General features: G+C 45.6%; 1 protein-coding gene across 1 annotated transcript; it reads left to right on the top strand.

Annotated features, from left to right (window-relative positions):
* Positions 1-8353: 8353 nt before the first annotated feature.
* THAP11 (THAP domain containing 11) lies at positions 8354-10324 on the top strand. Its single transcript, XM_043989555.1, has one exon. It carries the CDS (start codon positions 8501-8503, stop codon positions 9398-9400), a length of 900 nt encoding a protein of 299 aa, XP_043845490.1. The 5' UTR covers positions 8354-8500; the 3' UTR covers positions 9401-10324.
* Positions 10325-15719: the final 5395 nt, after the last annotated feature.

The raw sequence follows: 15719 nt of genomic DNA on the forward strand, positions 1-15719 counted from the left end.
TATTTTTGTGTACAGATTTTCTCCATCCTGCCTGTCTCACTTAATTCAGTTTAGATTAATCTCCAGGTGGGCCTTTGAGTATCTACTAAATCCCATTATTTTATCACACTTACAAGAGGGAAAGCAAGTGGTTGGCTCCAGAGGCTGGCCACTCTCCTCTCCTCAGAGAGAGGGAATAACAGAGTGGAACTAAATTTATCTGTTCCCTTAAATATTATTAGGCTAGGGGATGAAATGTTTAGGTTCAAGCTACAGTTCTTGGTTTTGTATTTCTTTACCAGGACCTCAAACTTTATATCCAATGCTTCCTTCCTGACAAATGCCAGTCCCATGATGAACAGAAATAGGAAATAGCAAATAAACACATTTATCCAAGTCGATAGCAAAAGAGAAACCAGAGAAAGTATACCTATGAGAATATATACCAGGGGCAGCTAGATGACACAGTGAATAGAGCACCAGCCCTGGAGTCAGGAGTACCTGAGTTCAAATCCGGTCTCAGACACTTAACACTTACTAGCTGTGTGACCCTGGGCAAGTCACTTAACCCCAATTGCCTCACAAAAAAAAAGAAAAAAAAGAGAATATATACCAGACCTACATGTAAAAGAGCTCTCCAGGGAGCAAGATAACAGTCCAACTAGAGTCCCAGACCTCACCTAAGGAGAAAATTTCCCAGAGTGTCTATTGGAGAGACCTGAGCAAAGTTTCACACGTCAGTTTTTTCCCAGTCTTTTTCTGGGCAGCTGGAAGTGGAAAGAACCAGAAAAGACTGAAGAAATCAGATCTCTCTTCTTTCTCCATCTTGCCAACTCAGTCTAAGCAGGCCACAGACACTGATCTGTACCAACAAAGAGAGAATCCTATACCAATGGACTTTAGGGCTCAAGTTATATATATATATAAACTGTTCTCCCAATTCTGCTGACTTCACCTTGCATCAGTTCCTACAAGTCTTCCCTGAAACTCTCTCCATCATTTCTTAGGGCACAATGGCATTCTATCACTTCCATATACCATAACATGTTTGGCCATTCCACAACTGATGAGTATGTATAGTTGCCCTAATCTTTTCTGGTATGGGGCTAGATAATCATCTTAACTAGACTGAGGTATTTTCCATTCTAAGTCTGGTTACCTTAATCCATTTTCAGGGACTTTAGCTTCCATTCTTAACCATTTATGAAGTTCATAATTATGTAGTTACATAATTACATGCCAAAGTTTATAAATACATAATATAAAAGTTATCATTTTAAAATATTTTCTGAAATCAGTTTGAGAAGAGGGAGCTAGGTGGCCTTTGTCTGCTTTCCATTGTAAGTTGGAAGTAGATCGTGAAAGGCTTTAAAGGCTTCTAGGTAATAGGGAGACACTAAGGTTTCTTCACCAGGAAGTGACGTGGTCAGCCCTGTGCTTTAGGAAGATTATCTTGGCTGCTGAGTGAAGAACAGAATGTTTTGGGGACAGACTGAAAGGTGCAATTAGAAGACAATAACAATAGTACAGGCCAGAGGTAATGAGGTCCTGAATTAGGGTGATGACTTGGCAACATCGAGGATTTGTAGGTAGAGTGATGATCCAGAAGATGTGAACCAGGATAACTAAATGGATTGATCAGGGAAGAAAATTCTTGGTAAGACTTCACTTGGAACCTCAGATACCATTTAGTTGGATCCTCCTCATTTTTCACTTGAAGAAACTGAGGCCCAGGAGGTTCCTGAGGTCACATCAGAGGCACAGTTTGAAATCAAGTCCTCTTGGCACAGTGCTCTTTTCGTTGTAACTCACTGCCCACCCTGATGGGAGAACAACTCAATTCTGAGGTGAGAGGACTTGAGGTAAGTTGTCCCTACTCTCTTCTTCTTCTTTTTTTTTTTTTTGGCAGGGCTATGGGGGTTAAGTGACTTGCCCAGGGTCACACAGCTAGTAAGTGTCAAGTGTCTGAGGCTGGATTTGAACTCAGATCCTCCTGAATCCAGTACCGGTGCTTTATCCACTGCGCCACCTAGTTGCCCCTTCTCTTCTATTCTTTGGCATCAAGGGCTTCTGGGAGTTATGTTTGAATGCTAATTAACCAATTAAATCCAATTTTTAGCCCTCCAATGGATTTGATTCTTTTCAGAGGAGAAATCTGGCTCAGGGAGGATACCTTTGTATGATGGAAGAGTCTGGGGACCAGGGTTTTAGTTACCTGTCTCTGACCAATGAGAGCAGATGATCTCCAAGTGCCTTCTAATGAAAATTCCTGGTTTCTGTGGTTCTAGCAGCAGCAGCAACTTCTGGGACCAGTGAAATCAGTCTGAAGGTAGTATGTATGAGGTTCTTCATTTTTCTTACAGTCCCCACAGATCCTTTTATTTAGGAAGTACTCAGTAGTAATTCGGGGAAAGGGAGATTAAAAAAAAAATTATTGAGTTTCAAATTCCATCCCTCCCTGAGGTGGTAAACAATCAGATATGGTTAATACATGTGCAATTACATTAAAATTTCCATATTAGTCATTTTGTACAAAAGAAAAAGAATGAAAGAAAGTGAAAAATAGCCTGCTTCAGTCGGTATTCAATCAACATCAGTTCTTTCTCTGCAGGTGGATAGTTTGTTTCATCAGTAATTGAAAGGGAGATTTTTAGGGGTGGAAAATTAAGAAAGTTGCATGCATAATGAGATCTGATATGGAGTTCCCACCGAGCAAAGCAATTGTGGGGTGGTAAAACAATTTGTGTTGTGGATGATATAAGTATTGGACTTAAATTTGGGTTTAGAATCTAGACAATGGACTTTGGAGGAAAAATACCCACCAGAACTTCAAGGAGTTTCTTCTGAGCATTCTGGAAGGACTGACAGAGATGGTTCCAACAACTCCACTGGATTCACCAAGATTCTTTTAAAATTACATTAGGTTCTCTTCTGAATCTTGAGGGACTGAAACAAAACCAGACACAGACTCTGCTTCCTGTTTCTTGTGACAACACAATCTTCTGACTCGGTGAATAACCATTTTCATGATAAATGCATGAAGGCTGCTTTGTGAATCACCACAGTGAAAATTACCCCAACAATTCAAAGTATCCTTCCAGAACTCATTATTCTATAAGTTTCTTGAAGTCAGGTACTTTGTTTAAATTTTATTTTGTCTTTGTATCTTTGGAGAATCTGTGCTATCTATACTTTCCCTTTGCAACTATTTAAATAATAATCATATTACTAACACATACTAAACAAGTAATTAATGATTGTTGATTTAATTAATGTGTAATCAGGGCATATGAAAAAGCTTCCCTTCCTAACTGTGAATGACTTTATTCTCAGCAATACAATGATCCAAGACAATCCCAAAGGACTAATGATGAGGCATACTATCCACCTCCAAATAAAGAACTGATATTGAAAAAAAAAAAAAGGGCAGCTAGGTGGCGCAGTGGATAGAGCACCGGCCCTGGATTCAGGAGTACCTGAGTTCAAATCCAACCTCAGACACTTAACACTTACTAGCTGTGTGACCCTGGGCAAGTCACTTAACCCCAATTGCCTCACTAAAAAAAAAAAAACTGATATTGACTAAATGCAGACTGAAGCATGCTGTTTTTCACTTTGTTTCATTTTTTCTTTTATTCACTTTTCTGATACAAAATGACCAATAGGTCATGTTTTAAATAATCACACATTTATAGCCCATATCTGATTTCTCACTGCCTCAGGGCAGGGGGATAGGAGGTATAGAATTTGGAACCAAAAACTTGAAATAAAAATGTTTATTATTTTAAAAAAAACCTTCCCCTCCTGATTCCAGCCTTGTGTGCTGACTTGAAATAAATACTTTTCCCATATCTGAAACATATTGTAAATGGATTACTTTCTCTACTTCCCACCTTGAACAGACAATAGACAGGAGCCACATCCTAAGCCTTAAACGAGTTTTCTCCGGAGTGTCAGTGTGAGAAAAAGTTTAACAGTATCATTGTTGGAAAAATTATGAAAGAGGCAATTTCAGAGACACCTGTGAAGACTTGTATGAAATGATCCATAGGGGAGAGGGTAGAATCAGGAGAACAATTTATACAACATAGAACGTTGTAAGGCAAACAACTTTGAAAGACTTCAGTTTTTCCAATCAATGCAGTGAACAATTGTTACTACAGAGAATCGGTGAGGAACCATTGCTACTTACCTCCTGAATGAAAGGTGATGAACTTAACACTCAGAATGAGTCCTACATTCTTAGATATAGTCAATGTGGCAATTTGTTTTGCTTGACTATCCTTATTTGTTTCAAGGGATGTTCTTTCTTTCTTTTTTAATTGGGTAAGAGGAAGGAGGGGAAAATAATATTTTTTTTGGTTAATAGAAAAAAAAGTTTTTGGGTTTTTTTTTTTTTAAGAAGGAGAGCCTCTGATCAAGACAATAATTCCAAGGCAATTCCAAAGGACCTGTTATGGGGGAAATGAGTGGGGGTTTGGGGTTGGGGTCCTTAGGAATTCCTCTTTAAAGAATTACACCCTCTAGGGGGGTAGCTAGGTGGCACAGTGGACAAAGCACCAGCCCTGGATTCAGGAGGACCTGAATTCAAATCCGGCCTCAGACACATGACACTTACTAGCTGTGTGACCCTGGGCAAATCACTTAACCCCCATTGCCCTGCAGAAAAAACAAACAAAAAAACCCCAACAAAAACAAAAAAACCCCAACTCTAGCTCTCTGATCCTCCTGTCACCATCTTCCCTTTCACAAACTCAGAAAATGCACATCTACACTCAAGAATGACACCCTCTTGCACAGAAATCCAATTAGAGTAAAATAATAGTTTATTTAGGTGCTAGGGAAAGGAAACCAAGAGAGAAATCCTTGGACTTCTTCTCATGGGGAGAAGGCAAGGCACAGAGGCGTGGCTCTGAGATATCTTTCTCCTGCAGCAGGAGATAGGCATGATGTAGGAGGCAAAAAAGGGGTTAACAGAAAAACCTAAGACCCAAGCTCTAATTTAGATCTGAGCTCCAAGAGGGGTTATAACTTACAGGCCCCAGTTCTGAAAGGGATTAATGGGTAACTTAAGACTTGAGTCTCCATTATACAAGTCAGGGCCTAGGTTCTTGTTATCCCCGAATTAATCACCACTCATAACAAGAACATAAAGAAGCAGGTCATAGAGACCTTAACTATTACAATGATACAATGACAGGGTATAGAAATTCAAACTGATAAATGAAGATATTTTGAAACCAGGCATGGGAATAAAAAAGTGGCATGCACAGAAAAGGTCACATGTGTCCCCAGATTCATCTTATGATGTGTAAACCCCTAAAACACATCTCCACTGAAAAAGGTACCCATCTTGGGGGTCGGTTGAAGTCCCCAGGAACTCCAGATTAGGATGAGCCTCCCCTGTACCTCCCTAAAGTGGAGATTATTATAATGAGACTGATAATTACTTTATCCATACTATAAATATAACTGTCTTTTCTTTCCCCATTCAAGAGATACCTTTCCACTTCTCTGGTTCTCTCCCTGTGTTCACTCACAGTATTGCAATAAAACTTTGGAAACTGAGTCACTGAGACTTGTAATTCTTTTGGGACTACTCACCATCAATTTGACCCTAAACCCATCCCACATTAGGTAGATACTTTTATAGAGGACCAATGGTGGTCCCATGAGTTGCCCATCTGACTTGTGCAAAGTTCCCTTACTGGGAGAGAACCATCCCCCACTGGTGGTGGCTGGGGAAAGTTGGGTGAGAATCGTCAGGATTTCTAAAGCCATCTCTCTCCCCCTCATGCCATAAGGGGAGCAGCCACACCTAATCTTATCTCCCCAAAGTGTGGGGGAGACTGGAATGAAGGGTGGTGGTCCAGGAGCTCAGTTCTACTTATCTCTTTTAGGTGTGTCTGTCCTTTAGTTTCTCAAGGAGAAGGTTCTTTGATTTACCCCAGAAAACTTCTGAGGTACCCTGAGCCCATAACAGGACCCATGATGAAAAATGCCATCCATCTTCTGGGAGAGAACTGATGAACTCTGAGTGAAGATTTAAGCATGCTTTTTACTTTATTTATTTTTAAAATTTTGTGTTTCTTTTACAACATATCTAATGAAGAAATGTTTTGCATGACTTCACATGCATAATCAATATTATATTACTTGTCTTCTTAAGGGATGGGAAAGGGAAAGGAAGGAGAGAATTTGGAACTCAAAATTTTAAAATAATTAATGTTTAAAAAATTTTCTGGGGGCAGCTAGGTGGCACAGTGGTTAAAGCACCGGCCCTGGATTCAGGAGGACCTGAGTTCAAATCCAGCCTCAGACACTTGACACTTACTAGCTGTGTGACCCTGGGCAAGTCACTTAACCCTCATTGCCCCACAAAAAAACAAAACAAAAAATAAAAAAACAAAAAAAATTTTCTGTTACTGAGAAATATTTAATGAATAATAATGAAATAAAAATGAGAACCTAAATCCTTTCATTAGAGGCTACATTCCCCTAGAAATGAGCCCTGTATGGACTGAGTGCTTGAATCCAAAAGAGAGGGGTCCCTTACTGAAAAAGGAAGAGGATCAAGCACCCCAGCACTGTGGGGTCAGGGATAGTTCCTTACCGTTAAAAAATAACTAAATGAATGAACGAATAATGAAATAAATAAACGAAACACCACAGTGTTCAGACCACAGAGAATTGGATAATTATCTCTTAGTCATCCAGAATGAGTGTTTTAACTTTCTCCCGTTGTGTCTCCTTCTTCACGACCCATTTTAGCTGCTTGTCAATATTGCATTAAACCAATTAAAATCAATCCAAGATCTCTTACGGTTTAAAAAATCCCAATTCGAACATGTCCTTTTGTATTCAAGGCACTAGACTAGCCACAAGTTACTAAATTTGTCTCCTATGGGTGAGCTGAGGGCTGTAAGTATTCAGTCCGGTAGTATGACCTTGAGCTTTCGGACCTCGTCTTCCTCCTCTCAAATCTTGTGTATTATAGCTACCTTTGCGTCCTACTAGACTTAAATCTTCTTTTGGGCAGGGACTATGGTCTGACCAAGGCTACCCGAGGAAGAACCGGCGGCCTGATCTTTGGCAGCATTCTCCCGGGCTCCTTTCTAATTCTATTCTCATGCAAGGTCGCATATTATAACAATTCCTTTGTGTTTACTAGGACCGCAGGCTCCATCCGGGCCAGGATCTCGATTTAGCTTAACTTTTGTTCTCATCTTGCGGACCTGGCTCCTAAACTCTTGCCCCCCACCTCAGGCCATCAATCCTGAAATTATCCATGTGAAAGGAGAGAGATGGGGAGTGGGAGGCTGAGGATGCGGCCCGAAGACTTTGGGGAGCCACAGCTGGGATGGGGGTGGGGCGGAGAGAGATGGGAAGGGGCAGGAAACTGAGAGGAAGAAAGGAGGGATGAAGACGAGGGGCGGTGGGGGAGGGGCGGTGCGCGGGGCCCCGGACTACAAGGCGGAACCCGGCCTGGGTTCGAACACCTGAGTTCTACCCTTAACTCGCCTCTGGCGCTCAGCAGGCGTTTAATAAATGCTTGTTACTTGGTGACTGGGTGACTGCAAATCGCTTCTCCCCTCCGGGACTCACTCTGCCCAGGATGGTTTCTAAGCCCTACGGATGGGGGAACAGGCGGGCGAGGGGCCCGGGAGGGCTCGGATCTGGGAATTCTTCCCGCCCAGCCCCCGGCGGGGTGCTGGCCCGCCACCTCTAGGCGTGGGCTTGTTGACGATGGGGATGCGCTCCCCAGGGTAGAGGCGGGGCCTCGGCCACGCGCAGTGAACGCCGAGAATTGTAGTTCCTCTCCCTGGAGTGGGGGGGCGGGGCGCGAGGGAAGCAGCGCATGATGGGAAACGCAGTTCTCCGAATGGAGCACGGCTGTCCGCCAGGAATTTTAAGTTCATCCATCCAGAAACATCTCTTGTTTCGCCCGCCAGAGCTGGAGTGTCGCCCCATTGGAACACTACACGGATGGTTATTCCCGGACGAAAGCCGAATCATTCTGACCGCACCTCCAGCCTTGACCCAGGAAGCAGTGCGGCCAACGGCGGAAGCGCGCGGCGCGGTGCATTGTGGGGGGCGTAGTCCGACTTCCCGGGCGCTTCTTCGTCGCGGCCCCGGGACTGACTGACTGACTGACAGGCTCTGGTGGCGGCTGGGACTGCCGGCGGGCGGGTGGACGGCACGGGGGCCGTCGGGGAGCGTCCCCAGGAGAGCAATCGAGCGAGGCGAGGCCCGGCTCCGCTCGGGGCGGGGCGAGACGCCGACGCCCGGCCGGTGGGGGGCGTAAGGGGTCCGGGCGGGCGCCGAGGCCTCGCCCGTCGGTGGGGGTCCCGGGGTCCCGAGGCCCGGGCCCGGGAGTGAGGCCGGGTCCCGCGGCGGAACCGGAGGCCCGGGTCTCGGCCGAGGCCCTCCGAGCTTTCCGGGCTCGAGCGGTCCGGCGGCGGCCGGGGCAGCGGCGGCCGAGGCCCGAGGCCGGGGCCGTCGGCGGTCCGGGGCCGCCGCGATGCCGGGCTTCACGTGCTGCGTGCCGGGCTGCTACAACAACTCGCACCGGGACAAGGCGCTGCACTTCTACACCTTCCCCAAGGACGCGGAGCTGCGGCGCCAGTGGCTCAAGAACGTGTCCCGGGCCGGCGTCAGCGGCTGCTTCTCCACCTTCCAGCCCACGGCCGGCCACCGCCTGTGCAGCGTCCACTTCCAGGGCGGCCGCAAGACCTACACGGTGCGCGTCCCCACCATCTTCCCGCTGCGCGGCGTCAACGAGCGCAAGGCTCGGCGGCCCGGGGGCGGCGGGGCGGCGGGGGCGGCCGCCCGACGGAGGCAGCAGCAGCAGCAGCTGCAACAGCAGCAGCAGCAGCAGCAGCAGCAGCCGGCCCAGCCTCAGCAGCAGCCGCAGCCCGCCGCGCTTCCGGCCCCGTCGCAGGCGTCCCTGGTGTCCGCCTCGGCCGCCGTGCTGCTCACCCTGCAGGCGGCCGTGGAGGGCGGCCCCGCCGCGGCCGCTGCCGCCCCCCCGCAACCCCCGACCGGGGACGACGTGAAGCCCATCGACCTGACAGTGCAGGTGGAGTTTGCCTCGGCAGAGGGGGGCCCCGCCCCAGAGCTCGGCGTCCCCGCGGTACCCGCCGCGGCCTCGGGGCCCAGGCTGGTGGTGGTGGGCGAGGAGGGCTTCCCGGACACGGGCTCGGACCACTCCTATTCGCTGTCCTCGGGCACCACCGAGGAAGAGCTGTTGCGGAAGCTGAACGAACAGCGAGATATCCTGGCCTTGATGGAGGTGAAGATGAAGGAGATGAAAGGCAGCATCCGCCACCTGCGGCTCACGGAGGCCAAGCTTCGGGAGGAGCTCCGAGAGAAGGACCGGCTGCTAGCCATGGCTGTCATCCGCAAGAAGCACGGGATGTGAGGAAGGCTCCTGTGTCCTGCCCGCCCCCTGTACTAGACACTTGGTTACCCCCTTACCCGCCTGCCAGCTCTGCCTGGTGCTGGGGTAGGGGTAGCTCCTGCCTTTGACACAGTTGGACTCCTGGATGTCACCCGCCCCCCTTCTTCTGCAGTTGGACTCCTGGCCTGGCATCCACCATCCTTGACTGCAGACAGAACGAGCCCGGGCACCCTCACTTGTTGCCTCTTCTCCTCAGACTCTCTGACGTTACTGTACTTAGCCCAAATACCTTCTTGAGGCAGGCGCCTGGGGTGGCTGGGGCCCCCACAGTTTTGTGCATTTGTCATACCAGCTGGTGTGACCAGAACTTGTTCACTGTTTCTGTTTGGAACTCTTTTTATGACCATAGGATTTAAAGTGATCACTGTTTGGAACTCATCCCTTAGGGTTATGGGTGGGGAGGCAGCCTCCAGGAAACCATATCTGGGGGACATGACCTTGGAGCTGATCATCAGAGACAGTCCTTTACTGTGTAGTGATAAAGGCAGAGTTGGGACCCAGGTCCCAAGAAGTCTCTGATGCTTATTCCCTCTTCCTTCTGTCCCTCCACCCTTCAGCTTTTCCTTTCCCTATCCCAGTTTTGGACTGTGATTCCAATAGAGGGGGAATGTGATGAACTGGAGTCAGCTCTATGAAGTTTTTCTGGGTGGTGTGAGCAGGATGTTCTCTCTGTCTCTTGTCTGGCAGTGTGTCGTTGAGGGGGAGCTGGGTAACTCTTATGAGGTTGACCCAATTTGCCAGGGACTTGGGTTTGTTTTTTTTAAACAAACCCAAACAAACCCCCCCATCCTGGTGATATGTTTGCTACTGGTTACAAAAATTATATTTTCTGTACAATTAGACTAAAGTTTTCACTGTGTCCTGTTTGGCAAAGCAAATTAAAATGTAAGGTTTTTATTTGGGTTTGGGGGTTCTTATTTTCCAAGAGAGATGAGTCTTTCCACAAAAGTCCCTAAACTAGGGCCCTAAATATTACATAGAGATACCAAAGGTCTAGGTTGTTGTCATAGGAAGCAGAATTCTTATTAGATCTTGGGGGAGTGGGGAATGGGGAAATTGCAGACCAGAAAACTCCACTAGAAGTGAGGAGGAAGTATCTTGGTAAAAGTTAAGAAGGAAAGAATGCTTGCCACAGCATTGGACTGGAAGTCAGCCAGTGTTAGGTTAAAACTCCCAGCTTTGACCCTAGATGTGTGGCCACAGAGCAAGTTACTTCCCCTCTGAGTCTCAGTTTAGTAATATTTGCATAAGGTTGTTGTGAGGAAGGTGGTTTGTAAACCATAAAGTACTACAGAAGTGTGAGTTATTCTTAGGAGTTGACTTACCCAGCGAATCAGTAGTCAGCACTGTGGCTTCTTTTACTTGTTGGAATTCTAAATGTGGTTTTTCCTCAAAACTCCAGGCTCTACTCATTCATCAGAGTCTTCTGTGGGGAGGTATACTCAAAGCCGAACCCTTAACAGATGTATGTCCTGTTCAAACACTCTCCCTATGTTCTTCCTATAGCAGAGAAGAGTCCACAGGAAAGATCAAATGAAGCCAAGACTGAAGACCTGTAAGCCTAGATCTGAAAGGTCTTTGAATTGAGCTTTTGGCTATCTGTTCAATGAAAAACTCTTGGGGCTGGAGAGCCAGTTCAAAATGGTTGTAGATTTTCTTTCAGCCCTTTATGACAGATTGGTGGTCCTGATCTTGGCTGCTTTCCCTGGCTGAGTGAAAAGGCCTTGATTAAGATACTCCCTGTAATCTTGTCTGGGAGGCATGAACTGTAAGCATTCTCCCCATTTAACAGAGGAGAAAACGGACCCAATCATACATTTAGTGTCAGAACTGGAATTTGTACTGGATTTGCATTTAGAAAAACCTGGTTCATCTTTTGGGGGCAAGGGTATTTTTTTTCAGCAATTTTTTGCATTTATTTATTTATTTATTTATTTATTTTTGGTGAGGCATTTAAGTGACTTGCCCAGGGTCACACATCGTCTGAGGCCGGATTTGAACTCAGGTACTCCTGACTCCAGGGCCAGTGCTCTATCCACTGTGCCACCCAGCTGCCCCAGTTCCTTGCATTTTTATAAGACTTTATCAGTTCCAAAATATTGTCACATCCTTTTTTATTCCCTTTTGACCCTCACCAAATCTGAGATAGGCCTTAGGAGTAAGTCATTTTGAATGTGAGTCCCATGTCTCTTGTCTTGGTAAGGAAAAACAGAAGAAACCAAGAATGCTTTCTCTCGTTTCTAATCTTAAAAAGAGAAATCAATACTGTGAAAATCCCAAATGGGTGAGGGTTAAATTCCTTTTGTTTTGGACTCTTCTTTTGACTCTGCAAATCTGAATGTGGACCTCTGTAACATGAAGGGCACAATGTCAGGTATAGTGAGAATAACACTGTGTTAGGAGAGAATCCAGGCAGGGTACTGTTGAGCAGTGGCCTCCAACTCAAATAGAAATGGGGTCACTAAACTACTGAAAGATCTCTACAAACCACAGGTTTTCTTAGAAAACCACATGTTTGTTTGCTGGGCAATGAGGGTTAAGTGACTTGCCCAGGGTCACACAGCTAATAAGTGTCAAGTATCTGAGGCTGGATTTGAACTCAGGTCCTCCAGAATCTAGGGCTAGAAGCAGCTAGGTGGTGCAGTGGATAAAGCACTGGCCTTGGATTCAGGAGGACCTGAGTTCAAATCCAACCTCAGACACTTGACACTTACTAGCTGTGTGACCCTGGGCAAGTCACTTAACCCTCATTGCCTCACAAAAACAAACAAAAAAAGAAAAACAACTGAACAGAATCTAGGGCTGGTGTTTTACCCACTGCACCATCTAGCTGCCCCCTAGAAAACCACATATTAATGTTATCCATGTTTTATTGTGTTTTTATTTTGTTAAATATTTTCCAGTTACATTTTAATCTGGTTCCTGCTACACTATTGTGTGTTTGAAACCTCTGTTGTAGAGCACCTAGTTTTGAATCCTGGCTCTTCCCTTCCCCTCTTTTGGTCTCAGTTTCCTCATCTAAAAATGAGAGAGATTGGCTAGATGACCTCCAGGTACTCTTCCAGCTCTTTAATCTTGTAGAATGTGTCCAGCCTTTGGTACTTGGGATATTGGGTGGGGCAGTGAGGGGTAGCCTCAAACCAGTTTGAAGGGTTCTTGAGCTGTGGTGGCTACTCTAAAGCCTCATCTTAGGCTCTTGTGTCTCTGCTAGCCTTTCCTCATTCTGTCTTTTTCAGTTCTAGTTGGGAAACCTGTTTATGGCTCATATGTGCACATTCACACAGCTAAGCAGTGACTCAGTAGAAGAAGAGAGGACATGATAATTTTTCACCCTTTCATGGGCAGAGTTCCTTACCCCACATTATAGGTCTGTCCTTGCCTTTGGGATGCCAGTGTGGAGAGAACTTTAGAGGTATCTAAGCAGAATCTGGATAATTGTTTGCCCAGGATGTCGAGCAGAGCAGACTTCTGAGGCCCTTTCTGTATTTTAAATCAAAAGACGTAGGCACTGCCTGGTGGGTGATGTCTTCACTCTGTGCTGTTGGGCTTTGGCTCAGTCTCACAGAGGGAGGGACCTTCCCATTGGTTTTTAATTAATTAATTAATTTTAGTGAGGCAACTGGGGTTAAGTGACTTGCCCAGGGTCACACGGCTAGTAAGTGTTAAGTGTCTGAGGCCAGATTTGAACTCAGGTACTGCTGACTCCAGGGCTGGTGCTTTTATCCACTGAACCATCTAGCTGCCCTTTTCCCATCGGTTTTAATACAAGTTGGCTTCTGCCTTTTCGTGGTGCTCAAAAAAGGGGAGATGAGGGAAAGGAGTCAGGGCAAGAGGTGGAAATCCATCTTCTTGTTCGACACCTCTATTCTGTTCTGTACTCTCATTCCCATCCCCATGGATAAGTAAGAAGAGCTGCTGGTGTTTTCTGGTCAGACTGGGTGTCCAAATGTTACAAGCCTGTCCTCTCTGTCTCTGCTCCCTTGATCAGTTTTATGGTTCCCTTTGCTGTTGGCTTTTTCTAGGCCCCTGAGATGCTTCTGTTCTAAAGATGGTTTTGGGGGGGCTATTTTCCACTCAGTAGCTCCTCCTCATGGTGGGTCAGGTTGAGCCAAAGGAAGTGTGAGGAAGCAAAATAACCCCAAATTGTGTTCTCTGGATCCAGATCTAGCCCTTTGCTGTAAAAATACTGCCTTGCCTTCTAGTTCTTTTCAAATCTAACATTCTCTGTTCCAATCTTCATGTTCCAAGGTACTTTCCAATTCTGATGTTCTGTGACTGTGAGAAGCCTTGGCACCCCATCCTTCTGGAGGGGAGAAGTACCCAGGGAAGGATTGAATGAGGCTCTGCTACTCTTGGGCCTCCAGAGACTGATCTATATCTTTGGCCATTTCCCTTCACTAGCTTTGCCTTTGCCAACAGCCCTCCTTTTCTCTGCATAGATAGTAAAGGGAAGAAAACTGAGGCCAGGACTCAAGGATTGCTAGTGGCCCAACTGTTTGGTGCCACAGAATCCTGAGCTCTCTGAAGTCAAACTCTTCTGAAATTTGGAGAGGAAAGGAATGGTATGGATGATAGAAAGGAGTAGATAGTCCCAGTTCAGTCTGTTTAAATTCCCTGTCACTTCCCTGTGTACATACCCCTCTTGGGATTTGATTGGCCTGCTCTCCTACACCATGGCTTCATCAGGACAACTCTCTGGATGAGACCACTCCTTGTTCTTTTGCACCAAGTGAAGGATATAAACACCACAGCTGTTACCTTAATATAGCTGTGACCTCGAGGCCTAGCTTATATGGATGTTGATATTACCAAGGAAAAGTAGGAGGCAGATAAAGCAGAAGACACCCTGGGCTCAGAATAGGGAGACCTGGGATTTTTTTGGTTTCTTCTTTGCCTTTAGTGACTTGGAACAAATCATCTCTTCCCTCAGATCTTGTTTCCTCACTTGTGATAACACTCGAATTACCGTATTTGCCTCCCTGAGTTGTGGAGAAAACATTTGTAAACTTTGAAGTGACTTATGAATTGTGCTATTGGATGTAACATTAGGAATTTAGATCAAATTCTCTCCGAAGTACCTTTTAGCACTAAAAAATTACTGATTCTCAGAGGGGAAATGGGAGAAATTCTCTTCTTTACCCTTTATCTCAAATTATAAGGCTGTCCTTTGCATTCTTTCTGACTTAGTGAGATGGAGAATTCTCTTTACAAAGAACTAGCGTTACTCATGAGTTGGTATTAGTTTTTCCCATTGGGTATCTTTAGGCTCATCTCCTTTCCTGGTGAAGATTATAGGGAAACTCCCTAGATCTGTTTGGTTATACCAGCTTACAAAATGGGGGGAAGAAAGCCTCTATTTGTTTTTTAGGAAGTGGTGACCATCTGACTTCACTTATTTCTGATTCACAAGCTACCCTAATTCACATAGGAGTAAAATCTCCCAATGCAGGGATTCTTTGCCTTTTTGTGTGTGATGGGCTCTTTGGTAGGCTGGTAAAGTCTATGGGTCCCTTCTATAAATATCTTTTTAGAATCATAATGGAAAGAAATGCTAAATTTCATTTAGAGATTAGTGAAAATAGATGCAATTATTTTTTTTTTCCCTATGCAAGTCCATGGACTCCCTGATAACTCTCTATGGATCTCAGGTTAACATGCTGTCCCAGAGCAGAGCTTCTTAAAGTTTTTCCACTCATGAACCTTTTTCACCCAAGAACTTTTTACATGGGCCCAGGTATATAGGTATACAAAATACGGATGCAAATCAAACATTCACTGCCAAATTTTTCGCAACCCCCACATTCAGTTAAGAAGCTTTGTCCTAGAAAGCTCAATCTGTTGCCAGGCAGTTAGGTGACAGTGGATAGAGCCTGGGGTCAGGAAGACCTGAATTCAAATCTGGCCTTAGATGATAGCTCTGTGATCTTGGGCAGTCACTTAACCTCACGTTTTTCTCAACCATAAAATAGGAATAATAGCATCTACTTCCCAGGGTTTGTGTGAGGCTCCCTTGAGATAATACGAGTAAAAGAAAATGCTTACTTAGCACATGCCTGTTTTGTAGCAGGCCCTGTAGAAATGCTTATTCCCTTCCTAGGCCTCCATTTCCCAAGGTTGCACTGTAAGAAGCCCTAATTGTTATAAAGTTTGTATTTGCAGGGAAGCCTGAAGAGTTTTTGCTTCTCGTTATCCCTGTAAGAGCCACACAGACTTAAGTCTAAGTTTTCTTCAGCATAAGATGTGATTCTAGGAGGGGAAATAGGATCTGCTCCCACCTCAC

The sequence above is a fragment of the Dromiciops gliroides genome, chromosome 2, assembly GCF_019393635.1.
Source record: "Dromiciops gliroides isolate mDroGli1 chromosome 2, mDroGli1.pri, whole genome shotgun sequence".
Taxonomy (NCBI): domain Eukaryota; kingdom Metazoa; phylum Chordata; class Mammalia; order Microbiotheria; family Microbiotheriidae; genus Dromiciops; species Dromiciops gliroides.

Bases quoted from the DNA above. Each gene is read 5' to 3' on its own strand.
- THAP11 (XM_043989555.1), top strand. From the start codon at position 8,501: ATGCCGGGCTTCACGTGCTGCGTGCCGGGCTGCTACAACAACTCGCAC.